This window comes from Trematomus bernacchii, unplaced genomic scaffold, assembly GCF_902827165.1.
Source record: "Trematomus bernacchii unplaced genomic scaffold, fTreBer1.1, whole genome shotgun sequence".
Classification (NCBI taxonomy): domain Eukaryota; kingdom Metazoa; phylum Chordata; class Actinopteri; order Perciformes; family Nototheniidae; genus Trematomus; species Trematomus bernacchii.
The window spans coordinates 7,996,765-8,022,427 of record NW_022987564.1 but is presented as its reverse complement, the minus strand read 5'-3'; the positions used below and the strand labels follow the sequence as shown (position 1 = coordinate 8,022,427).

The 25,663-nt window shown below is 42.0% G+C and overlaps 1 protein-coding gene across 1 annotated transcript in view; it reads left to right on the top strand.

Annotated features, from left to right (window-relative positions):
* The window catches only part of runx1t1 (RUNX1 partner transcriptional co-repressor 1), a 55,605-nt gene extending 31,550 nt beyond the window's left edge, over window positions 1–24,055 (top strand). The window contains exons 2-11 of the mRNA XM_034125446.1: window positions 1,453–1,590; window positions 4,008–4,249; window positions 6,659–6,748; window positions 10,379–10,560; window positions 13,798–14,060; window positions 14,775–14,863; window positions 15,434–15,629; window positions 16,267–16,335; window positions 18,779–18,969; window positions 19,801–24,055. Coding sequence (XP_033981337.1) covers window positions 1,453–1,590; window positions 4,008–4,249; window positions 6,659–6,748; window positions 10,379–10,560; window positions 13,798–14,060; window positions 14,775–14,863; window positions 15,434–15,629; window positions 16,267–16,335; window positions 18,779–18,969; window positions 19,801–20,124 — 1,784 coding nt within the window. The 3' untranslated portion in view covers window positions 20,125–24,055. The remainder of the gene's footprint in view (window positions 1–1,452; window positions 1,591–4,007; window positions 4,250–6,658; window positions 6,749–10,378; window positions 10,561–13,797; window positions 14,061–14,774; window positions 14,864–15,433; window positions 15,630–16,266; window positions 16,336–18,778; window positions 18,970–19,800) is intronic.
* The last annotated feature ends 1,608 nt before the right edge of the window (window positions 24,056–25,663 follow it).

The following is a 25,663-nucleotide window of genomic DNA, read 5'->3' as shown; positions in this document are numbered from 1 at the left end:
CACTCTGCTTATTTGTCATGAAGCTAAGGATTCCTCTCTCTTTGGATTTGAGTGACATCTCCATCTCTCACTTGCTTGTCTGCTAAAGCCGAGCTAGCGTGACCGAAATACTTAGTCACAGTGCACCTCGGCAGCAGAGAGCTGCTGAGGCCTGAGCCCACAGCTAACAGGCTTATGCTATCTCTCATCACAGTTTCTCTTTCATTTCACTTAGACTCAACACTATGGATCCAAACAGTCGGCACAGAGGGAAACTAACATATACGATATTTCCTTTAGTGTACATACATTACAAACGCTGTGGTTTATATTCAAATAAACATAGTTTCATGTCAAATATAGTGTATATTCCTCATGCAAAAACACACACAAGCACCCTCCAGGGTCTTGACCAAGTGTGTGTCTTTGATTCAAAGCATATGCATCCAGCTTATTGTTTCAGCTTTATGTTCCCAATGTCACAGATACACTTTTGTTTCTCTTGAGGGAGGAAGGAGGGTGGCTCCTTCCTCCCTCTTTTCCTTATATATATTTCTTTACTATCTCCTCTTCACAATCTGGCACAGAAGCGGTTGATAACAGTCTGTTGACTCTGTGTTACCGCTGAGGGAAGTTGTGTATCTTATCCTGCACACTATGGGCCCGGCCCTTGCTGCCACTGCAAGACACTGATAATGTCCTGTTGTTGCTCTCATACATTTGATAAGGTCAGTTATCTGGAGAGCAACTGAATAAGGTGAAAACAGACTTGTCATCAAACTCAAATGTTTGGTTTTTGATCAAGTTATGTCTTTGAAATGACTTATAACTAGAATGAGTATGATTCTGCTTGTTATTCGGTATCTGTTGTGCTTACATTTGTAGTTGTTGGTTCATTTTTGTCACAGGAAATTAAAGACAGGATAAGAAGTTGTTTTGTGTTTCCGCCATCTTAAGTTAGGTAATTGAATTGTGGTGTTCCAGGGAAACAAGATAAGGCATTGTACATGTATTTGCTGGTGTGAGGTGTGTGTGCGTCTCTGTGTGTGTAATGAGCTCTGCAGTCGTTAGCAGGGGAGGGGGGGGGGGGTTGCTGTGTTGCCGTTCTGTACAGCGGGCATGCAGGATGGCACAGATGGTGGTGGAATGAGAGGCGAATCGCTGCAGATTTACGCTCCTCTCTCGGGTGTCTGTCGTCAGTCTGTCTGTGAGTCTCTCCTTCTCCCCCTCTCATTCCTCCTGTGACAGTCTGAGCATATGCATCAGTGTCATTGTGGCCGGCCATATGATGTGGTGAGCCATCTATTTCCAGAGCTAGTCTATTGAACCTCACAGGCGCTTTGCTATCAAATCCTGCTGTATGTGCAAACTGTGCAATAGCTCCCTTGTTTGCACACAGATGTGGAAACGGTTGTTTAGTTTCAGTTATTTTTTAGTATGTCACTATAATCTTACACTTCTGTCTCTCTCCAGATCGCACTGGGAAGCGCTCCACCATGCCCGACTCACCTGCGGACGTCAAGACACAGTCCAGGTTGACCCCCCCTACCATGCCCCCCCCACCCAGCACGCAGGGAGCGCCTCGTAACAGCTCCTACACCCCCACCACATGTGAGTAAAGCCAGAGTTGTATTTATGTGTCAGGGTTAAATCAAGTTATGTCATATTTAACAAATGGCATAATGAAGTTCAATGGGTCCACTTCCATTCATGTACTCTCAGCAGAGTTCTCAGTGCCATAGCATTCCTGTTGTGTACATTTTTATTTGGGAAAGTAGCGCATTAGATCAGTATTTGTTTCAGTAGATACAGTACACTGTGTTGTGGTATCACAGTCAATATCTGTAAGAAAAGAAGTTGGATTGGTGATGTGTCAACATGTGAAACGTAGTGCTGAGCAGAATGCAGAAGCAGGTGTCACTGCAGAAGTATAATGGCGCGTTTCCACTACACGGCCTCGCTCGGCCCCGCTCGGTATGGCTGGGCCTCGTTAGGACTGGCTCACTTTATGGCGCATTTCCATTACAGTTTAGGAACTGGGGTAGTATCTATAGTAACGCAGTGTAGGCGGAGCCGTGACGTGATCTTCAGAGAACCCCAGAAAAACAACACAGCCGTTAGCTGTTAGCACTCAGAGCTCACAGCTCCTCATATATGTTCAGAAACTAGACAAAAGTTAAACAAGTACAAACCACAGACTGCCTGTGTCATGGCGAATACAGTCGCTGCTTTATTTATGTCTGTATAGGCCGTTGTTGTGAGTGTGGACGGTCGGAGCATATACTGCGTTAGCTTAGCCAATCTCCATTTAGAACACACGCATTTTAAAAGGTTTTTCGCCTGCCGTCTGTCTGCAGACTTGTCAAAGCATTAATTCATGGTTTTTACTAACCGGTATCAGTATGTTGTTACTTCGGCATCATTTTGAAACGTGTATTACAATTAAATCACGGTCAAATATGTCCATCTTGTTGTAGTTGTAGCCCCCTTGCCAGCGATGCTCTCTCTAGTTTAGCATACTCAGCCCGACTCAGCCTCGTTGTCTCTGGCCCTAGACCCGCGATTTTATGAGGCCAGAAAAACTGTGAATTAGGACCCGCCGACCGGTACTAGGCCAAGTGGAAACGCAACCAAAGACGGGCCGCTGACGTCACAGCCCTCTTAAACCGTGCTCCGCGCTGTAGTGGAAACGCGCCATAAGTCCACCTTTGTACGTAAAAAACACATTACTTCGAAACAGAGCAGACATACATGCACTCACAATTGAGAATATTCACTTTATGGTTGCGTTAAACCCAATAATCTAATTCCATCAGCATCAGAAGACCTTTTTAACATCTATGCATTGATCCTTTTTTCAAATTGCAGTCATTCCTAACAACTCCCCCAACAAGTTCCTTAACACCCACGCTTACAAACTGTTGGAGCTTTGCCACGACGCGCACATAGCCTGTGACGAGCAAATTACACCCTAGTATTCACTTAGAAGTGCACACTTAACCACTTGCATGAAGAGCACTAGAATCAAATAATCAAAGGCCTTGTGGTTCAAAATGCTCAGAGCACTCAAGTCTGCGTTAATATTTCTGTTTTTCTTTTTTGGAGCAGAGGCATTATTTAGTTCTTTCTTTGGTATTTACTTTCTCCCTCTCTCTTTGTATCAGTCTGTTTCTCTCTCTGTTGCTCACACTCCACAATTAACATCGGGGCTTCCGTGCGATGAGGGAGGAAAGGCCTGGCTCTCTCATTACGCTTGCCGAAGGTTTTAACAAAGCAGTATGCTTTGATTTCCACCCGATGTAATTGTTACCAGATGCAGTTTGAGTATCTCGTCTCTCTTTACAGTGGCGGCTTTGGACGGCAGCCAGAGGGGGAGTGAGTGGATCGCTAGTCAAACCCTAATCTCATTAGAGAGAAAGCTTTATGCCGCCTTGTATCTCTTTGTACACCAACTCCCCCAACACACACACACACGCACACACACACACGCGCACACACACACACACACACACACACACACACACACACACACACACACACACACACACACACACACACACACACACACACACACACACACACACACACACACACACACACACGCCATGCTCTGGCACGACGGGGGTCACACTGTCTCTGCTTGTTTAGACTGCAGGGAGGGAGGGAAAGGGGAAAGGAGGTGCAGAGAGGCAGCATGTCTCCGAATGCAGCCTTGTTGGGTTTTTTGAGAGGACGCCACAAAAGATCAAACAAGCCGCGATGATTGGAAGCAAATGTCGAGGATTGTGATTTTTTTTCAGGGGAATGTAAATCATTCCAAATCACTGGTTTGGTCTCAGTGAAGCTGACGCATGCTGTTTCCTCTGTTGGTGTTTGGTAAACACAGTCAGGGATTTTAGGTTGTTTTGGGTCATTTGGATAGAGCAAGAGAGAAAGCAGTTTGCACAATGTAAATGAAAAAAAAATCAAACGCTTTCTTTGTTTGTGAAACAATTTCTCTTAACACTTTATGTCCTTGTCTCACGCAGTAACCAACGGCAGCAGCCACTCTCCTACGGCGCTAAACGGCGCTCCGTCTCCTCCCAACGGCTACAGCAATGGTCCCAGCTCCTCCTCCTCTTCCTCGCTGGCCAATCAGCAGCTGCCCCCGGCCTGCGGCGCCCGGCAGCTCAGCAAGCTCAAGCGCTTCCTCACAACTCTACAGCAGTTTGGCAACGACATCTCACCTGAAATCGGCGAGCGGGTCCGCACATTAGTGCTGGGACTAGTGGTGAGTGGCTTCTGTGCATGTGAGCGTTAGTTCAAAGGGCTCACAGGGAAAGGTGACACCGGTCCTTAAGTTAGCAGGAATCCGTCCATCCATTAGTGCCATTTGAGAATAATTTTTAAGATTTGTTCAGCTGCACCAGATGGTAGGAGTTTACTGAACCAAACAGATGAAACAGTGTCAGGTTAGTTGTCAGTCATAGAGATGATTACTTGAAATACTTTGAAATACTTATCGCTGATTACGAAAGCCTCAGGGGTATTTCTTTAAGACTTTGTTATGTTCTTATGTCAGAAATGTAACCCATCTGGTCCTTCAGGCATAAGTGTAAAATAAACAGAGATTTGTGAACCCCTGCCTCCAGCATCAACGTCTATAAGTATTTTACAGTGAAAAACTAGGCCTGACCAATGTATGGCATTTGGCTGTCTGCTGGGACGAAGAATAACATCAAACTAAAAGACTACAGTTTGATTAGACTTATTTAAATTCAACAACAGGGAATACCAGATCCACGGGAAATAGAGATTAGACTTTATTTGAACATCAAATTAATGTTATCACTATTGTCTGACAACATGTTGCAATATTAAAACGTTATTTATGAAGCTAATTAAAAAACTGATTGTAGCTTTAAGGTTTGCACAAATTAAAGCATTACTGATAATCACACTTCTAACCCAAATTAATATCCAGGAGATGTGTGTGTGGAGATTCAAAAATGTAGAGTTGAATATAAACAACATGAATGCAAAGAAAAACAATCATTCAAATAGAGGAAATCCAAAATAAAACCTGCAAACATCAAACTGCATTCATCCAACAGAGATTTGATCTGACAGATGTTTTTCTGCGGCTTAGCTGACATGGTTTATATGAAGATAATATAAAATACATGTGCAAATCTAAAGATTAACTACATGTCTACAGTATGCGATCTGAAAAGATTTGACTTTACGAGCAGGGGAATACAGAAATAGGGATTGAATGTTGTGCAGAGAGGAGGAAGAGGCGGAGGAAACGGAGGGTGGAATTATTTTAATTAGCCTCACAGAGTATAGCCTTCTTTTTGGCTTCTCTATGTTTATTATTCTCACCGTCTGCATACGCACATACCTCTCCTGTGTCGTTTTGCCTCCCCCCTCTCATATCTCTCTCTCCTCTTCTTCCTCTCTCGCTCACTGTCTCTCTGTCCCTTGCCTTATTGAAAAGAGTGACACCGTTAATTAGCTGCTTGTGTGCTGGGGAGAGGGAGAGAGGGAGACTCGGGAGGTTTCTCTAGCTGTCAAGAACAGCCCCTACGCAATCTGGGCGAACAGATGTAAGGCTGAATGTAACAAAATTCAGGTCTGGGAAATAACACCGACAGAGTGGGGAGGAAAAATATATCTGCTGCTTTTTTTTTTGTTGATGTTCTCCGTCTCGCTTGATTCTTTTTTGCCTTGTTTGTATTTGTGCTTGTTATGGAGCGCACTCTCTCCCATGTGCACACTCTCCTCTTTCTTCTCTCCCTTTTACTCTTCCTCTATGCTCTAGAAATAGTTGTGAAATGTTGAGGATTAAAAATAGTACCACCGCTGTCGTGTCAGCCGTTAATGTGAGTTACATCTAACCGAAGAAGGGGGGGGGGGGACTTTGTTTGGGTTTGACAAACTGAAACGTATAACCCACTTTGGACCCCCCACATGCACCACACACACACCCTCACACTAAATATACTACTTCCTCCTGTTCTGCACTTTCTATGATTTAAAATGTTTGTTCTTATTTGCTCTGCAGCCCATGTGTCAGGCTCATATACGCTATTGGTAACATATTGATTCAACATAAAGCATGTGTTTAAACACAAATGAATGTCCGAGTGAAGGAAAGGCAATGAAGAAGGAACATATATCACCTCCCCTCTGATGATAGGAGGCTGTATTTCAATCAAAAAGGCTACCGTTTTCTAATATACTGTGCAAAGCTGCAATAACTGTATTCATTACATATTTAGAATGCACTCCAAAAAATGAACACATCTTATTTTCTTTTATTCAGAATAGCAGACAAGCAGGCCTGAGCTAAAGTAAGAAGTCAACAAACAATTAACATAAATAATTAGATAAATATGGAAACTATTTTAAAGAAGCCAACTCGCATAATGCGGGGGGGAAAAAACATATTCCTGCATATATAATCAAAGTTAAGCATATTTCTTCCTTTTCTGATTGCATTTGTTTTGTTAATTGAAGAAAATGTCTGCTTTGTTTTCTGTGGGCTCTTTTCACTGCGGCCTGCCCATATGCTTCCTATTAGAGAGCCCGAAACATCCAGGCCAGGATATAGCTTAGCTTCCAATAAGTAATATTATCACTTAATGCCTTCCACATGGATTCATGTGTTTTCTCTCTCTCTCTCTCTCTCCTCCAGAATTCCACCCTAACCATCGAAGAATTTCACTCCAAGCTCCAAGAAGCCACCAACTTCCCTCTGCGACCGTTCGTCATACCCTTCCTGAAGGTAGATACTGAAATATGCAATTACGAAAGAAGTTTGCCTGCCTGCCTCCCTGATCCACCAAATCTGGAAACCATTTAACCAGCACAGATCCAGATGTGCATACTTGTGTTCATGATATTTAGCCCTATTTTCTCCCTTATATATCTTGTTATCTGTCTCTTGTACCTATTCTCGTTGTTGTTATTTTAAGAAATGTGCCCTGGAACAGAGCACAATGACTGTGGTTGTGGCCAGAAGACGACATCCCCTTTCATGCGCGTTTCCTCAACCTCTTTCAGGCTTGTTTTGTCCTTGACTTGTTTTTATCCAGCTGAGCCACATTTTTAAAAGAGTATTTCCCCTATTTTTCAGCCATTAGCATGGTATTTCACCGAAAAAGGAAGCAGTCTTTTAAGCTGCCATGCCTGCCCTTGCTTCAGCCCATTTGTCAATGGTCGTCTTTTTTCAGTCAAAACAGCACAGCTCCCATCTCTTTATTCAGTCTGGTAGATAAGAATGAAGAGGGATGGTGGGTTTTCTGTTTGTATCTACAGGTAAAAGAGAGGCCATTTATGTGCATGTGGGCTGTTTGTGTCAGATAGGGGCACATTCTGAATGTCTGCAGGATTTGAGGAGCTAAAGCAGTCTGGAGGTGAGACTGGCGGCGGGGGCGCTATGATTTGTTTTGGTAGTCAAAGATGACAAATGGGACTGGGGCTTTATATTGAGGGATGTACTGTGCAGCAGCAGTTCAGATAGTGGTATGGGGTCTCGATGAAGCTGAGATCAATATCAGTGTGGAGCTGAGAGATGGAGAGCTTGGATCAGCATGACATTTAACACAGAGCTCATTTGTTTCTATTACTGGCTCTGTTTTGTTTTCTCCATATTTTCTTATTTTCTCTGTTTACCTCCTTCTTTGTATCTATTTTCCATCCCTTATCTATCCCTCCCTCCCTGCTCTATCTGTGTGTGTCTGACTGACAGGCGTGAGGTTAATGTTATTTGTAAAAACAAGACAGTCGGTTCTCCCTGAGCACAGAATCATCACACTCTACGCTGCCTGTATACGTGTGCATGGCTGCATTTGCAGATGTGTGCATGTGTGAGCTGACATTCACAAGCCTATTATCCACTGAGGTCCTGCGTGAATGTGATATTTGGTCCCAATAGAATAGCTGTTACTGGCTGTTAAAGACACAAACAGGGTCTCCCTGTCTCCCCCCTCCCATCACTCCCTTATTCTCATGTTTTCTTCATCTTTTCTGCTTTCTGCTTATTTGCTCTCCCCCCATATCTTTCTGTCTTTATCCTCCTTCTTCTCTGTTTGCTGTTCCCCATCTATCCATCCTCCAGTCCCTCCTTCCCTTCTTCCCTTCTCCTCTCCTCGCCAGATGGTTAGTGTATCACTGGGATGGCTGCGGAATCAAAGATGCAACTCTTTTTTTCCCTCCGTCGCTCCTTCTCTGCCTCTCTCTCTCCCCAGTCTAATTTTAGTGTCTTCCCACTGCGGAGCCTTTAATGTCAGCTACCATATGGCAGCAGCGAGCGGTTGGAGGTGTAGGGGAGTTTTTATAGGTGCGTCGAAGCACAGCTGCAACAATGCGCGTCAAGGCTCAGAGTTTTTCATTACGCTAATGTTAGACTGAGCCGACCCCTCCAACGCCCCCACCCCCCACCCAAACCCACTCAACTCCTTTCCCCTTCTCTTAATACTAAACCGCAAATTGGTTGGGACTCTTTACTGGAAGGAGGCAATCATAAACCACACAGCGCCAGTGACGTGATGTGTTGGCGGGAGGCCTGCCACACGAGACAACGGGCTTCCAGAGGAACAATGTTTCTCTGTTTTCAACTTAAAGACAAGCTTTTTTTAAATCTGTCAAGTGATTTGTTTTTCTAGTGTCATGACGAAATGAAAGGAGTGCTGTGAGACTGAGGAGTAAACACATTAACCAAAGAGAGAGAGACAGAGACAGTGGTGATAGGAAATAATTGAAATAGGACAATATATATACATGCAAAAAACTAAGTCGCCCAGATTTTACTCCAACTGCAAATTACAGAGAAAAGGAAAGTTGATGAAGTGCAGCATATCCTGAACGTGGCATATTCTGAATAGTTTTTTGGCTCCGTTTGACAAAATGACAGCTCCAGTATTTTCACAATAAATCACCCTGTGCTGATTTTAGCTGTGGCTGCTGAACACTACTTGAAATGTTCCCTTTATGCAAGATGTTGGTTACCGTTACTGCACGGAAGCAAATGGCCGTACTTTGTCATGGGAAAAATGATCCAGTCTCTTCAGCGGTCTGCATTTCTTGAATCAGTCCTTTTGTTAATGCATCCCCCATCTCTTACAATTGGGATGACCTCTAATTAATGAAAGATGAGTTCACTGGGGTCAAAGCAATCTATTTTATGCTCTTCTTTTCAGAGGGTAATTACGATCATAAACTATTAACGGACCATTAACTCGAGCAGGTAAAACGAAGGCCGGCGCTCTGCATTTCTTTCACAGCAGCCAATTACTGGAGAGGGATTTCATATGATTATAAAACATAAATCCCACTAAACAAATCATGTTTATGTTTAGCAAGTAGTATTTCAGTATGCAGTTGGCAAAGACAACACGGAACAGTCCATGAAACGGAAGCAAATGTGTGAGCTAATGCGGGTTGGGGGCGAAGAAAGGAAAGGATAAAACAAAGCAAGAGATGATGTTATTGATGACAAAACAAAGATTAACAGACCTGAAACGTACAGATGGCCTCTCCAAAGGCTCTTGTGATGAATGTACCTTTCCAGAAAAGCCCCCACTCTTATTCTGAACCTGCCTGACGCAACACTTTCATCTTCTTGCTTCAAAACACACCCCATCAGATGTCTTTGAAGTCGGCACGCACATACCTCCATGACCCTGTAACTCCAGACAAGAAAGCAGACCCCCTTGTTATGTCGAAGAGATTGAAAATAGCTACTGTTTCTCTATAATCAAAAAAACGTACATGTCTCAGAGAAACTCTGTGGGTGTTAATGCACTCGGTGTCACAGGAAGTGGTGATGGTTCAGTGGTAAAGCAAACAGGGGTCAGATGATGTGGAGAAATGGAGCTCTTGTTACCTCAAATTGGTGTTTTTGGACTGCAAAGGCTGCGGAAAAGCTTTTGGTACAACATATTTGATGTGGTTTAAAGGCAATATGCAGTTTCGTTTCATATCAAAGAGATGCTTCAACATGGTTGAATTTATCTTGTCACATCCGTGATTTTGAACATGAATCTTGTGACATAATTAATCAACAACATATTATATTTTGTACCTGAAGACAACTTTTCTTTTTGAGAGCTTGAGTTGATTTTGATTAACCTTGAAATGGTTTTATTATTAAAATGGATTTCTAAATCTTTATTATTATGTTTCCCTTACAATATACATCTGTTCACTAAATTAGAGTGAATCAGCTCAGCTCAGAATCTGACATATTATTTTCAGTCTTTTGCAAATTAGCAGAGTCAGTGACTAGGAGCAAAGACAGATTTGATCATTCTATTCTTGCTTCTCCACAGGAAATCGTTGTCTGCGTTGTTTGAAAAAGACTCCACAGTTGTTATTTTTCTCTCTGGTTAAACAGTGTTGTTTCCTTGTGTAGGCCAACCTGCCGCTGCTTCAGAGGGAGCTGCTGCACTGTGCCAGGCTGGCCAAGCAGAACCCCGCTCAGTACCTGGCCCAGCACGAGCAGCTGCTCCTGGACACCAGCACCACCTCCCCAGTGGACTCCTCCGAACTCCTGCTGGACGTCAACGAGAACGGCAAGAGAAGGACGCCAGACAGGTGTGTGAATCAGAAAGTTAGAACATTATTTTGCCGGTTTGGGACTCTTTCTGTTCATACATTTACCAGTTCCAGACATTAAAGCAGCTGAGGGTTTCTTTCCTTTTTTAGCTCATGCATGAATCCCTTTGAGTCTGCCTGCATAAACCCATACAACACTCCAGACACAAGCTGAGCCAATGCAAGGCAATCGTGTGATGTGTTAGTGTATGTATGGGAAAGTGTCTGTCAGTGCGCCATCGGGCCTCATGACGTGCTCCGTTGGACATCTCAGCTCCAGGCTCCTGCTTTTAATGGGCCAGAACTGAGGAGAGGAGGCAATGGGAAATATAGACCCTCCCAAACACACACACATACACACACTGAGGAGAAAAAAAGGGAAGGGAGACAGATGTGTATTAATGAAAAGTGTGAATACGTCAATGAAAATGTATTCTGTGTAAGTTATCATTTACTTCAATACTCGATTGGGTGTGTGCGCCTGTGCGTGTGTCTCTTCTCTACATTAGTTCCCCACCCCACCGCAGCCAAATCATTACATCCGTTTGTTGTCACGGACTTTGGTAATGACTCAATGTTCTCTGCTCTAATGGACAAGCACTGAGACGTGCCGTCCAGGAACACACATCGCTGCGAAAACCTTTAGTCCTCTTTTCAACGGTCTTCCTCGGAGCTCCAGAAACGGAAACGAGCAGAAAACCCACCAGACCAACCGCGAGCATGTGTGCATGTTTAACACTGTGGCTCATTCCCATCCCAATAAAGTACATTACTTTTGGTGGAGCTGCAATATGACTACATTTCTTTGGAAGGGAGACTTACAAAACTTGAATTAGCTATAGAATCGTACAAATATTCTCTGTTAATAAGCATCTTCTTAAAACAGAAGTTTGCAATCATTTCTGTTTGTGCATTGTTATGAGTTTGAGCCTATGCTTCGAGCACAATATGTGCATAGTCTTTTGAAATAAAGAATAATCCTCCGGGGGTCTATATTTTTTAACACAGGCAGGGGAGAGGAAAATGTACTTTTTTTATTTGCTGAGGGACAAAAATGCCAAAAGCAATATTAATAATTCTCACCTCTCTTTTCCCCCAACAGTCGGATAGGCAGACTTTTTCTGTAATACCTGCATATTTGCAGGCCGTCTGGTGCATAAGGGAGTGAGCTTAGGGGAAAAGGTGTGCGTGTAAATGTGAAAGAGAGATATAATATATGGAGAGAGAGAAAAAAAAGGAGGCATCTGTATGCAGTGAAAAAATGTGGACTGTCTGTGAATGTGTGTGTGTGTATGATTCTCTATTCAGTGTGAAGGCATGACTATGGTTCATCTATGTGCACCTCTGTACAGATTGGGTGTGTGTGTTTGAGTCTGTGTGTGTGTGTGTGTGTGTGTGCGTGTGTGTGTGTGTGTGTGTGTGTGTGTGTGTGTGTGTGTGTGTGTGTGTGTGTGTGTGTGTGTGTGTGTGTGTGTGTGTGTGTGTGCCTAGGGAGATGGGCTGATAACACTTACAGATGAGGCTCCAGCTCCAATACGGCTGGCTAAGCACCTCTGCTTTCTGCTTACCTCTGCTCTGTGCTCCTACTTATTGGAGCCCTGTGTCGGAATATTGGAATTTGAATGGGAATCCTTAATTACATACAACAATGAACCATCAATGCATTCTGATTAATACCATGGTCTGCAGGAACCAGACCAAGAATATCGCACCGTATAATATGCATATGAGGGGCAAAAAACCCTGCATAACACAATTCTTTGAACAAAGCTGAATAAATAAAAGATGGGATTGTAAAATCACTGGTAACTGAACTGTTATGGTTAATCCAGTATAATTCAGCACATTTCCACAGCTCGAATTCCATTTACAACATACACTATACACTATTACGGTAATTTATCTTTTTAAAGCTAAATGCTTTTCAATTTGAAATGTGTGTAACAACAAAGGGGAGCAGAACAAAATAAGCTTTTTTTCACAAAAAAATTATAAATGTACTTTTAAAATAATTTCTTCACTCTTACAAGTGAAGAAATGGGTCTCTCATCAGAAGAGGTAGTAAAAAATGTTCATTCACTATTTGAGAATATCCAATATTTATCTGCATGCATGCATGAGAGAGCAGGAGTCCAGACAGTGGTTTTTGTTATTTAATATATATTAACTATTTTTATCTGTAAATAAATAAATATATTAAAATGTCACCGCATTGGCATATGCAAATTCGGCCCATGTCTGTATCGACAGTAGGTTAATGATGTGAGCACACATCAGTGCATTGTGTAGGTGACTGTGGCTGTGTGTGCATGATGGTACTCCGGTGCCTGTAGATATAAACATTGTTGCAGCAGGAAGGCTAGGGAGATAAGAGTGTGGTTTGGGGGGGGAGAGAAGAATGGATGGATGAGTCGAGGGAGGCAGCGAGAGACGGGCGGATGGAGGGAAAGAGCATATGGAGAGCTGTGGATGAGCATTAGGAGCCCATAAAAACAGCTCATTAAGAAGTTCAATCTGTTCATCGGAGAGAGGGATGGGGAGAAGGAGGAGAAAGACAGAGAGAAGTGTAGGATTGCAGACAGTGGGGGGAGGCTGGCAAGATTTAACTGTAAGCTGACAAAGCTGAGAACACACACACATAGACACACATGCTCACACACAAACACACCTGGCGACATTTATCTTCAGAGGAAGGCTTACAAAATGTCACCTGATCCCTTGGCAGCTACTTTAGAGGGCATGTATGTGTCTGTAATTTGTGTCAGTGCATACTTTAATGTGTGTGTGCGTATCGATGAATGGACATGGTTTCCATGAAAGAATTCCACAATGTTTCCTGGAAAGAAAACAGCCTTTCTGTAGATCTTTTGTCTGTTAGCAGGTAAACTCAAGCCTTTACAGCACACAGAAGCAAAGAGTTGATGTGATGATTTGTTTCAAGTCTCATTTGTGTATGTAAGAACTGTAACAACCTATTTCTGAAAAAGAAATATTTTTACTGAATAGGTTTGATATTAACATCACACTTATTTGTGCTTGTTTCCTCTCCTCTTTCCCCTTTTTAGCATTTAGTCTCATATCTAGTCCTATTTTATCTTTTGTCAGTAGGTCAGAATAATACTGTATGATCCTAATGTGGTGTCAGGATTCTTATTATTTAAAAAACCTTCTTTGTAAAAGAAATGAACATGGAGGGTAATACTCAAGTTTGGTTTATTTCTGTCTTTCTCCACCCAGAACCAAAGAGAACGGCTTCGAGCGAGATGGCGCCCTGCACCCTGATGTTCACCCTAGCAAGAGGCCATGCACCATAAGCCCCGCCCAGCGCTTCAGCCCATCCAATGGGCTCGCCTACCAGCCCAACGGCCTGCCCCACCCCGGCCCTATCCCTCCTCAGCACTACAGGCTGGACGACATGGCCATCGCCCATCACTACCGGGACAACTACAGACACCCCGCCTCCAACCAACGGGAGATCCGGGAGAGGCCCAGGCCCATCGGTGAGGACATGGGGGAGAATGGAGGGTGCATTTAAGTGTGTGTGTGTGTGTGTGTGTGTGTGTGTGTGTGTGTTTGTGCGTGTGTTTGTGCGTGTGTGTGTCCATACAGTTGGATATGGACACTCAAACCAATTCCACTAAATGGCACATTTCCAAAGCTTTCACTCTATAAAACAAAGAGATACACTAAGAGGATTGTATATATACAAAAGTAAACCGTTACAACAGTTACATCATTTTTACATCATATCTTATGCTTCTCAATTCTTTTTATACCTCTGAGATCCGTATCCATTTTTATAATACTGATAATCAGTCAGTTGGCACTTGAGTCTGGTGGATGCGTGTCGGCTTAGCAGACACACAACCGTCCTTCTGAAGTAATACACTGTTGGATAGGCCGGACAGAAATAAATTGAGGCACAGTGTGGTCATTTAGAGACATTGTCTGCACAGACCAAGGCTTGATGAAGCTGCAACGACGATGGTGGCTTCATTCTAAAAATAAGAGAGTTATTAAGCATGTCTCGCCTTGTAATGGATGATTCTTCGGGACTAGAAGCTCAGTCAAGGGGGGAGTAAGGGGGGAGGAGAAAGAAATGGATGGTCACAGAGTTTCAAGCTGGGATCAAATGATGAATGGATGAAAGGAAGCGATGGAGTGATGTTACATTGATCCTGTTGGTTTATCGTTCTATCTATCTTCTCTTACAGGTATGCACACAGGGACCAGGCCGGAGGAAGTGATTGACCACAGGCTGACAGACAGAGAGTGGGCTGAGGAGTGGAAACACCTTGACCATGTAAGAAAAGTAATAACATTTTTTTATTACTATATCTTAAGTAAAAGAGATTATCTAATAATTAGAGATTATCTATTTGTTATACATCACATAGTCTTGTAATTCTATTTTACACTCCTAAGAGAAATCGTGTGTTTGCTAACTGCTGTAAAGCTTTGACATCACATGCATAGACTACTAGTCAGGGTTTTATTTATGTGCAGCTTGCATGTAAACAAACAATGTAAATATTGCTTTGTTGCTTGCTTGTTCACCTTCAGGGTTAACATGAAACACAGCCGCATGTTCAGAACAGAACATCTAGTGCCACATTTGCGATGCTGTTTCACCTCACAGTTGTTGATATGCAGTGAAAATTGAATCACTCAATCACATAACGTATAAATAACTGAAGTGATAGTGTATGATGTCAAGTGGAGTATTATTATTATTATACACTATAATAATAACATTACAGATGTTGGCTTTCATTTTTAACCCTGCCTGCCACCAATATCCTTGTTTAATATGAATCAATCCTTCCATGTCTATATGTAAACTCAGCGCCTTGTCCGCTCCCTGTCACCCCAGCTGCTGAACTGCATCATGGACATGGTGGAGAAGACGAGGCGTTCGCTGACAGTTCTGCGGCGCTGCCAGGAGGCCGACCGCGAGGAGCTCAACTACTGGATCAGACGATACAGCGACACCGAGGAGCTGAAGAAGGGCGCCGCGGGGGGGCAGTCGAGGCAGCAGAGCCCGGCAGCCCAGGAAAATGCCACACCAGGTAAGAGATCACACATACTGTAGTGTAGTGCATGTATTAGATAACAGGACAGCTTAAAGCCATGTTCCAGTAAGTTATGTCAGTGTTTCCATCATTGTATGACAACATGCCCCCTCTGTTTTTTAGACTAACTTTCATTTTATCATTTTATACAAATACATAAAATATGTATTTTAAACCACATATTTTGAGGTGAAACTTTTTTTAAATATGCAGTTTTAAATCACTATAAAGGAAGCTCTTAAATGAATAACTAATGGCTTTAAAAAATAATTCCATTGTTCTTAGCCGGTTTGTGTCCTATGTAAAAGTGATGGTATTAATTGTATTGATTTTCTTTCAAGTTTTATATTCAGAAAGGCTACCTAATACTCAAATTGAGTTGGTAATTTGGCTCACACCACAATAGAAATATACTTGGTATACATAAGAGTTCGCCAGTTGTCTATTTTAGGTCTTCTACTCTTAAAGCCATGTTATCTAAGTTATCATGATACAGGCTGTTGAACATATAGCTGCCTACTGACAACCTGATCATTTTACATTTTATTAGTTTATTGCATCAGTGCCAAATTAATGTTTTTTTTTTAAATGTTATCTCTGATTGCCTTTGTGCTTTGTGCTTGCTTCTTCCCAGAAATTCACAGGGACATGGTGCACCGGCCTGTGTCTGGCTACGTTCCTGAGGAGATCTGGAAAAAAGCTGGTGAGCAGCCCTCCCATCATCATCATCACACACACACACACACACACATACATACAACACACACACACACACACACACACACACACACACACACACACACACACACACACACACACACACACACACACACACACACTCACACTCACACAAACACACACACACACAGACATGCACACACTTTTTCTCTTTATCTCCATGCCATTTTTAAGACATTTTGTCTTTTAGAAAATAGGTCAATCTTCTTCACCTACATGACTTAAGGCTTGAAGTGGATGAGAGGCGCTCCTTTAAACCCCATGCTCCCCTCTCATCCCGCTGTAGTCTGCTGTCTGCCTCCTCTTTCCCTGGAACGCTTGGAGAATACTTTATATTTGATACAGTAATAAGAGTTTCACCACCACACTCAACACTTTCCAAATATGATGTCAGGTTGTAAAACGTTTTATTGCTCCAGTCAAATAAGGGACAGAAGTAGCTTTAACAGCTGGTCCAGTGGTTCCCCTGTTAACAGTACAGTAGCAAGATTTGGTATCTTCTTGCTTTTGGCAGTCCCCTCAGAGACAGACATTGCAGCTATTCTATTCAGCGAAAGTGTTGTAAAATGTAGTGCCAGATAAGATCAAGTATTGAAACTCATTGTTGCTTTAACAGCTTTCATTAGTTGCCATTATATTTTAAGGGCACACAAGCATCATTTTTTAAACTCATGAGCACAGCTGCAATCACCATTATGGCCAAGCTGAAAAGCTGAAAGGCTTTTCCGCTGAGGGTTTGGCGCTCGTGGAATCTACTTTGTATTCCCCGTCAGTGATACAGTATATCTGCTTTTAAACCCCTTGGAGAAAGGGAAATTGTCCCCTTGCTTGACCAAGCATGATGTGTGAGATACTCAGAACAAGTAATATGCATTTAAATTGAATTGAGTATCACCATCGGGACCGTGCCTGCTCTCCAGTACTCTCCTCCTCTCTCCGGCTTTGATCGATCTTCCATCTAAGGCATTTGGTGTGTAATCACAATTCCATGCACAAGGCGTATATCACACGACACTGGGGCAATTTCCATGACATCAGGCAGCACAGTAGGTTAAAGACAAAACCCCCCTGGTTGGAAAATTCAGCTCAATCACGATGGAAAGAAAATGTCTTTGTCTTTAGAAAAAGCCCACATTCTGTCTGATATTGAAAACAGATTTTATATTTGTAATACATGTGTAATGTGTACAAAGGAAATGAAAGTAAAGAGAAGCATATTTGTCAGACATAAAGCGGTATTTATCTCTTGCCTGTAGGATAAACGGTGGCAGCTATTTCTCATTCTCTCCGCATTCTTCTCAGTATTCCTTTTCACTTCAGTTGCATATATTCTGGCTGGGAGACTGATTTAAATGTGACCCAGGGAGGATTGCAAAATAGGATTTTTAACACAATGGAGTGCCGTGGTGAATACATCTGTTTGAAATAGGCAAAATGTTTACAGTTGGTGATAAATATTCAAGCACCTTGCGCGGTGTCCTACCGGTTTCCCACTTCCCCTCACCACATGGGCCTCTGGGATCACAATGGAAATGCATAATTTAAATATAAATTGCCTGATTTGCATACACAATTAGTTAAGTTACAGGCTTGATGGGAGCAAACAAAAAAGCCCTCCTTTTGCTTTGACGTTCGATCGAAATTCCACCGCTTAACACCCGCACGGCAGGGTTATTACACAAAACATGTATAAAATAACACATTGCTTCATCTCAAAAGCACATTTTCTGACTGATTACCTGGAAGTAATTTCACTCATGCTGTTGACTTGAGGTTATTTTTGAAATAAGAAGAAAATATATTGCTCAACATTTCAATCAAATAAGATCCTTTCTCCTGTAAACGTTGACGTCAACCCAATGCCTTAATACTTAAACGAAAGGTTAAAATACCTGCTATCACATATACACCACATTTTTAAATTGATGTCTAAATACATGTTGTGTATCTCAAGGGCTGCCACATGCACTTGATCTTGGAATACAAATGCTACATATGTTTTCCCTGCCATGTAAACTACTCCTCATCATCTCCAGATGTACAAAGCATGTATTTTCTCAGATTTCTTCCTCATGTAAAAATAAGTGAAAGCATTGGTTTTATGGTTTTGGTTTCTGTCTTTCAGATGTGTTACAGATTTATCTCATCTGATTTTTCCACTCATCTTTGTAAAAGGCATAATCTTAGATACTACTTCTGTTGAATGAAACGTTTACAGCTAATTCATAAAAAATGTTTTATTGAATAATAGAAAATATTGAACTTTGGACAAAAGAAAAAACATCAGTGAATTATTTCATTTAGCAGTGTACTCATTGAAAATGAATTCCCAATATCAGGATGATACAATGCAAACTACATTACAGGTGCGGGAGGCTTGACTTCCTCTGTCTCCACACTCTTTCCAGAAGAGGCCGTGAATGAGGTGAAGCGACAGGCCGTGTCAGAGCTGCAGAAAGCCGTTACGGAGGCAGAGCGTAAGGCTCACGAGATGATCAGCAGCGAGCGGGCCAAGATGGAGCGCACGGTAGCCGAGGCAAAGCGGCAGGCGGCGGAGGACGCGGTCTCCATAATCAACCAACAGGAGGACTCCAGCGAGGTTAGGAAATACACACATCTTCAAAACATCCTAAGTTGTAGCCTCATTCTTTCAAACAAATCATGAAAACTGTCATCGCCTCTTGTTTGGTAGTATTGGTATTTCTATGTTGTCACTCTGACTATGCTTTATTTACAAGCTGTTGATGATAGGGGATCTTCTCTCATACATAAGTGTCTGTTTCTTATTTATCATTGGATTAGTAAACTTTTTTGTAAGTGTCCTGCAAATCTAACTTAATTTATAGTCAGCAGAGTGATCAAAGTGAAGCGAAACCAGGTTAATCAAGTATCAATTACCCTCGCTTCCCTGCTTCCTATTTCCCTCCGACCGAGTAGCTAGCATGTTTATAAAGGTGTTACCAATTCAGCCGAGAGGATACAAGAGAAGGAGCTTCCATTTTCTAATTACCATTAGAGGCCTAGACGTTTAATCAGTTAAGTGAGATGGAAATATGTCTCACATCTGCCATTAATTGCAGTAGTGATGTTTATGAGAGGGAAGTGCCCCAGAGGAAAACTTTTAGAAGCTGTTTGTATCCTTGTTCTCCTGTTTCCTGTGGCTCTGCAGCCGCCTTGACACACTCTTCCTGTGGTTTTAAAGATCTATGAGGCCCTAGATGTAATCAGAGATGGGTTTTTGATCTATCTGTGGTTTGTTTTAAGCTTAAGTGTTGTAAAAGGAGAGACCTATTCTGTTATTGTGGTGTCTGTTTTGTGTGATTAGACACATGAAATCAAACAAAAAGGACACCTTTCTCAGTTCAGCACTGTAAATACTTTTTGTTTTATGTTCCTGTTAGTTACCTTTGTCTCTCTATCCTTCCTTCAGAGCTGCTGGAACTGTGGCCGTAAAGCCAGTGAGACGTGCAGCGGCTGCAACACGGCGCGCTACTGCGGCTCCTTCTGCCAGCATAAGGACTGGGAGAAGCACCACCATGTCTGCGGTCAGACCCTCCAGGCCCAGCAGCAGCAGCAGGCCAGCCAGCAGCAGGGTGGAGTGCCGGGATCAGAGACCCCTGCCCCCATCAGCTCCTCCGCCTGCACCCCGAGCAGTGGGACTGGGAGTCCGGCTGCAACCCCCCCTGCTGCCACGCCTCGCTCCTCCACCCCCAGCACCCCATCCTCCTCTGCCCTGGAAAGCACACCGCGCTGAGACACTCAGGCGGAGGATGGAGGCAGAGGCTAACCATCCAGCCCTCAACCCCACAAACAGCATGACTGTAACATTGCCTTGGAAAGATACTAAGCTAACTTGGCTAACAGAAAGAGATGGCAATGCTTCTGTCTATCTTGCAGCGTATGTTCATAGAAGGAGGAGGAGGAGGTCCGTAATCAGGTCATATTGACTTGATTTTAAAGAAACACAAAGATATTCTTTGTTTTGAATGAATGAATTTAAATATTGACATCCTTTTATCGTTACACTTGCTATTCTTGTTGTCCGTTTGTTGTTGTGCCTGTTGTTGTTAATGTTGTTGTCATTGTAGCTTATCTTATTTTTTCTTGTAAATATTAAGAGACTGAGCAGAGATAGCCGTGAACTTGAGAGAAGTATACCTGACCTCCCCTTTTTTATGTTTTCATTTTTCCTCCTTGAATTATTTCCTCCCTGTTCCTGTGAAATGATAATACTCAACCTCATTTCACTAAGCAGAATACCAAGAGAACAAAACTAGCTAGCAGAACGAGTCATCCATTTTGTTTGTAAAGAAACATATTAGATTTAAATACCCTGAAAGACAACCAATGGATGGATGGATAAACAAGTTAGCTGCTTGGAGAGAGGAGAGGGGTGGACTGGATCTCTGGCCCACAGACAGCCATGAAATGGGCAGATGTGCAGCAGATTGCAAGCAGAGCCAGCTGTTCAACCAATGTTATTTCCCTCTCACTTGTAATAATATCCAGGTCAGTGGGCTAGGAAATACAAATCCGTCTCCCTGAAGGATGTTAAAGGAAGAATTATTGGACAAGATACAAAACTTTGCCCACTGCACATGTGGAGGATGTACTGACTACAATGTGCACGTGCATGCTTGGTGGGTCACAGAAGCTCTCGAACAGGAAGTGAAGTTAGTGCTGGAAACCTACAACATGGAGGACCCGGTAGGAAGCTCATTCTGCGCCCCAGACACCCCCTCTTGTCTCAACTCTGAAAAACATTTTCATCTTTCTTCATGTTCCTTTTCTTTTTCTGTAGATGTCATGGTGTTTAAGACTTCTGTCCTGTGGTGTCACCAATGGTTATTTATTGTATATGTGTTGGACAATTGTGACGATGCATAGTACTTCAACCAGTCACAACTCTAAGTCCCTCATAACTCACTCTCTCTCTAGCAAAAAGAGATAAAAAAATAACAAGTGTTACCTTTATTTCCAAGCTGCTTTTCTATTCTGTGTGTAAGTGGTAGATCCCTCGTAGTTCTCTAAGTTTTACTTCCCTTTGTCCTCAAGAAAAGACACAAGCTATATCTCAGAGCTGCTACTCGAGTCCGACCCAGATCTTTTCTGAGAACTAGCATGTTGCGCGGAATGCTAACCTAAATGTTTTGTACAAGGGACATACATAAATGTATTTGCACTGTCACAGAGGTTATTTCGGCATGCTTTTTTTCAGCATACTTGTGTTGTCGGTATAGAGCCATAACTCATCAACCATTTTTTTATGTAGTGATAGCATTATTTTCACATTTTTTGGGATTGTGGGAGTCGGAAATATGTAAAATCACCCAACTTATTGTTTTTTCTTATCAACATGATAACAAAAGCGGCCATAACATAACGTTTTTTCTTTTAATAGTTACAGACAGTGCATGCACATTACTGAACGTTTGTTAAATATTTGTTATTTTTTTGAAAAACTGAAAAACCAACCAAAAAAAGTACAAAAAAATACAAAAAAATATTCTAACAAACTAACTTTCCAAATGCAGAAGTGTAGACTCCAACAGCTTTAACACTGCAAGGCACCAGGTAACACACAGTATTAACACGAGATAAACAAAACAAAAACACCAAAAACAGCCAAAGACTGACACCAAGGACCAAAATCCTGAGTTAAAACGATTTTCAAAAGAGGTTTGTTCACACATATATTTGGTTATTTATTTCTGCAGGTTTTGTTCACACATTCGAAAACCACAACAGTGACATAAAATGTATTTATTTTAATACTTTCTGAAAACCAATGGCACTAATCTTACTATGTGAAATGAGAAGGTGGGATTAAACATAATGAACTTTTTCAGCAGTGTTACAGTTTAACCGGAGCAATAATGAACACTGATGACTCCTGTGACAATTTTTGGAGAAATAAACATTTTAGATATTTTTTTAACTTGTTTATACATGTTCTCATTACACAAAGGTCAGATTAAGTGCCCACTTCAGCTTTAAACAGATTATTTCTTTTTTCTGAAGTAGGTGAGCATGAGACAGGGCTTTCACAACAATGCCATTTGCAGTTCTTTTCTATTTATTTATATCAAAGTACATCATTTTTTTGCTGTTACGATAGATAATAAGTCACAGCTTTGTTGTAAACCTTCAATGTAAATCAAACAAACCTCTCATTCGCAGTAATAGAGCACTTATCCCGACGCACACAAAGGCTCTTCACCCCAAACACCTTGGTGCTACACAGAAGCGCGTTACAAATTCTGACCTCAAGGAACAAGTGGAGGCCCACAAAGGTTCAGGGCTGTTTGCTCCCTCTGTACTTCCTCATCTCTCCCTTCTTGTCTAAATAAAGTACACACCTGCATTCTCGACTCTAAAGGGTTAAACAATCCAAAAAGGTGTCTGACACCCTACTAGCAACTCCTCAGAAGCTGTGAAAAAACAGCAAAGCTGTTTTAACACTAGTGTATTTGAAAGTATAGAACAAGTAATGTGTGTGTTCATCAATATCAGGGCAAAACCTGGATAAAAAAAAAGAAATGAAGACAAACATTATCGTTCAATGGTTCTTTGAGAAGCTCTATTTTTTTCTTTCTTCCCTCCTCTATGTGTGTTTTGCTACAAATTCCTCGGTGGCAAACAAGTCTCACTCTACCTCTTACAGCACGATAAGAGCATCAGTCGCGGCGCTGATACTGGTCTAGTCTAAACCAAATGGGCACAAGAGAACAGGAAAATAAAAAACCCAAAGTCGAAGCTCATACAGCTGCAAAACCATATCACTACTTGGTAACAATGCAGACCTCATAAATAAATGAAACATAAATGAATAGAAATGAGAAAAAAAACCTGAAAACACTTTTGTTATGTTCCTTTATGCCTGTGGCGTTTTTAGAGTACATCAAGAGTTTGAATTGTTTGAACAGATTTTAAAAAATGTGCTACTTTTAAATAAAAGTGTTGTTGATTCCTATTTCGATGATACTGTACAAGCTAGGGTGACAGATAAGAAATGTTTCTCTCTTGCTCTTTTATCTCTCCTGTTTCCCCTCCACTTTTTTCTCCTTTTCTCTTCTCTGTTGTGAAGACAAGCTAAAGCGCTTGTCAACTTGTCAGCGAGGGTCAATTCAAAAGAGGGGGTATACAAAAGGCAAAACCTTGTAAAAAAAAAAAAGTCAAAAAAGGAACATCATGGCTACAGTTTGGCATGCCTGTTTTTCACAATAGGGGGACATATTATTTAAATGTCCTACTTATCAAGAACTTTGGGGAAATGTGTGGGGCCAACAGTGAAAAGTGAAGGCCGTAGCATTAAACTTTTGGGAGTGAGTTGAACTTCCGGGGTGGGAGGGTTTGTTTTTTGGGCTCTCTTGAGAAAAATATTGTGAAAAAAAAGAGCTCAAATGATTTGAAGTTGTTGTGCAATACTTAATTGAGACATGAAAACCACAGGTTAGTGGTAGGCTGACCCTGGGCGGTCTCTTCATCGCCTAGAGTCAGTGTCCTAGAGAGCTTTCCAGTCTACTATGTCAGAACTGTGGTTTCTTGTTGATTTATTTTCTTTTTGTTTCTTTTTTTATTTCTTTTTTGGGCTGTAAACTATGGTCTGTCAGTCTGTGAAACTTTGCAGTATAATTCTGGTATTGTTGTTCTCTTAACGGTGTAATAAATATGTTAATACCTGCCTTGGTGACTGAGACTTGTATTTTGTTCTTGACAGCAGGAGTCTGAAAGATTAGCAACACAATTCAGATAAACACAGCATGTCCCAAATGAATGGGAAGCTCCACAGATTTTACAGTTCCTTTAACATGTCACAAGTTGCATTGTAAGAAATAATGATTGAATAATGAATGCCTCTCTACTCACCACTCAATTTCCAACCATGTCAGGCCTTAAGGTCACCAGAAGAAACGCAAGGCGCTCTCTAGAGTTTGGTTTGTCCGTTTTGGGCTACTGTAGAAACATGGTGGTGCAAAATTGCAGACTCAATTGTAAGGGGCATCCAATGAGAAAAACACAACGCTTTATGGTTACAGGTGATCATGGTCCTATAATAATTAAAGTTGTGAAGATTGTATCACTTTTCTGGTAGTAAATCACCCTATCCTGAAAGGTCCTAATGCTAGATTCAGGCCTACTTTCCTATTTCAAATGAGTCATTACTCAACATATTAAAAAAGGCAAGGGTGAAAGTAATTAATTATGTTAGGGGCTTGAGTTTGTTTACATTCTGTTTCATGTCTAATAAAAGTCTAGCTTGTTCTTTTTCGACACACCGCCTCCGACTCCCGTCTCTCGGCACTACATTGGTGACCCCGACATAAGTCTTGTGGAAGTATCCGAGACTGAACCGAACATGGCAAATAACGCAGTTTTTCTCAAACTGCCGGAGTTTTGGGAGACGTCTGCGGCTGCATGGTTCTCACAGACAGTGCTGATTCTAGAGTCTGTGGGGGCCCTTGGCAAACATTCACTGGGGGCCCCTCGAACCAGCTTTTCATCACCACGCACAGCCAACAGCAGTAACCTGCAAGCCTACATTCGCTTCAAATAAGCCAAATCTGTTTAAGTGCTTGTGCATTATTTTTAAATAAGACAACCCATTTTAAGATAGAACATAGACAGATGACACTCACCTGACACTCCGGAAATGATTTGGTCAGGGTGTGCTAGAGGTGAGGAACCATGGTCCCACGTGGTCCGGGGCTAGCATTGTACAGTAGCCTACAGACGATTCAGAACAATAAAGTCTTATCTAGGTTCACGTCCTTATGTGCTATGGTTACATTTACTGTGCATCGACATAGTACAAAAGGGATGCCTCAACTTTCCATTAAGAAGTAATTTAAAGCACCACCCGGCAGCACGCCAGGGGACACAAATCAAACACACCTATTACATTGTGCAGCATCAACAAGTGCAGCTTGTGTGGCTAATTGCTAAACGCAACAGTGGATCCTTCAGCGACTCCTTCATTCACTGAGGAACTTTTACCTTCAGTGAGGTGTGTATGAGGACTTTCTGCAGTTTGTGACCTGATGTGGCAGCAGAGCTTCGTTCAGCTCAAACGTGATGAGGCCAAGTGGACTGGTTTTATTATGATTAGTTAAAGCTACTGCTGATTGAAAAGGACTAAGCAGTGCTTTAGCGTTACTGAATGTCGTGCAGAGGGGGACAACAACCATGAATATAAAACACGTTGTATGTATAACAAACTCTTTCAACTCACTCTCCAGGTGAGAACGTAAACAACCACTGCGTTGCACTAGCGTCATGTGCACACACGTACT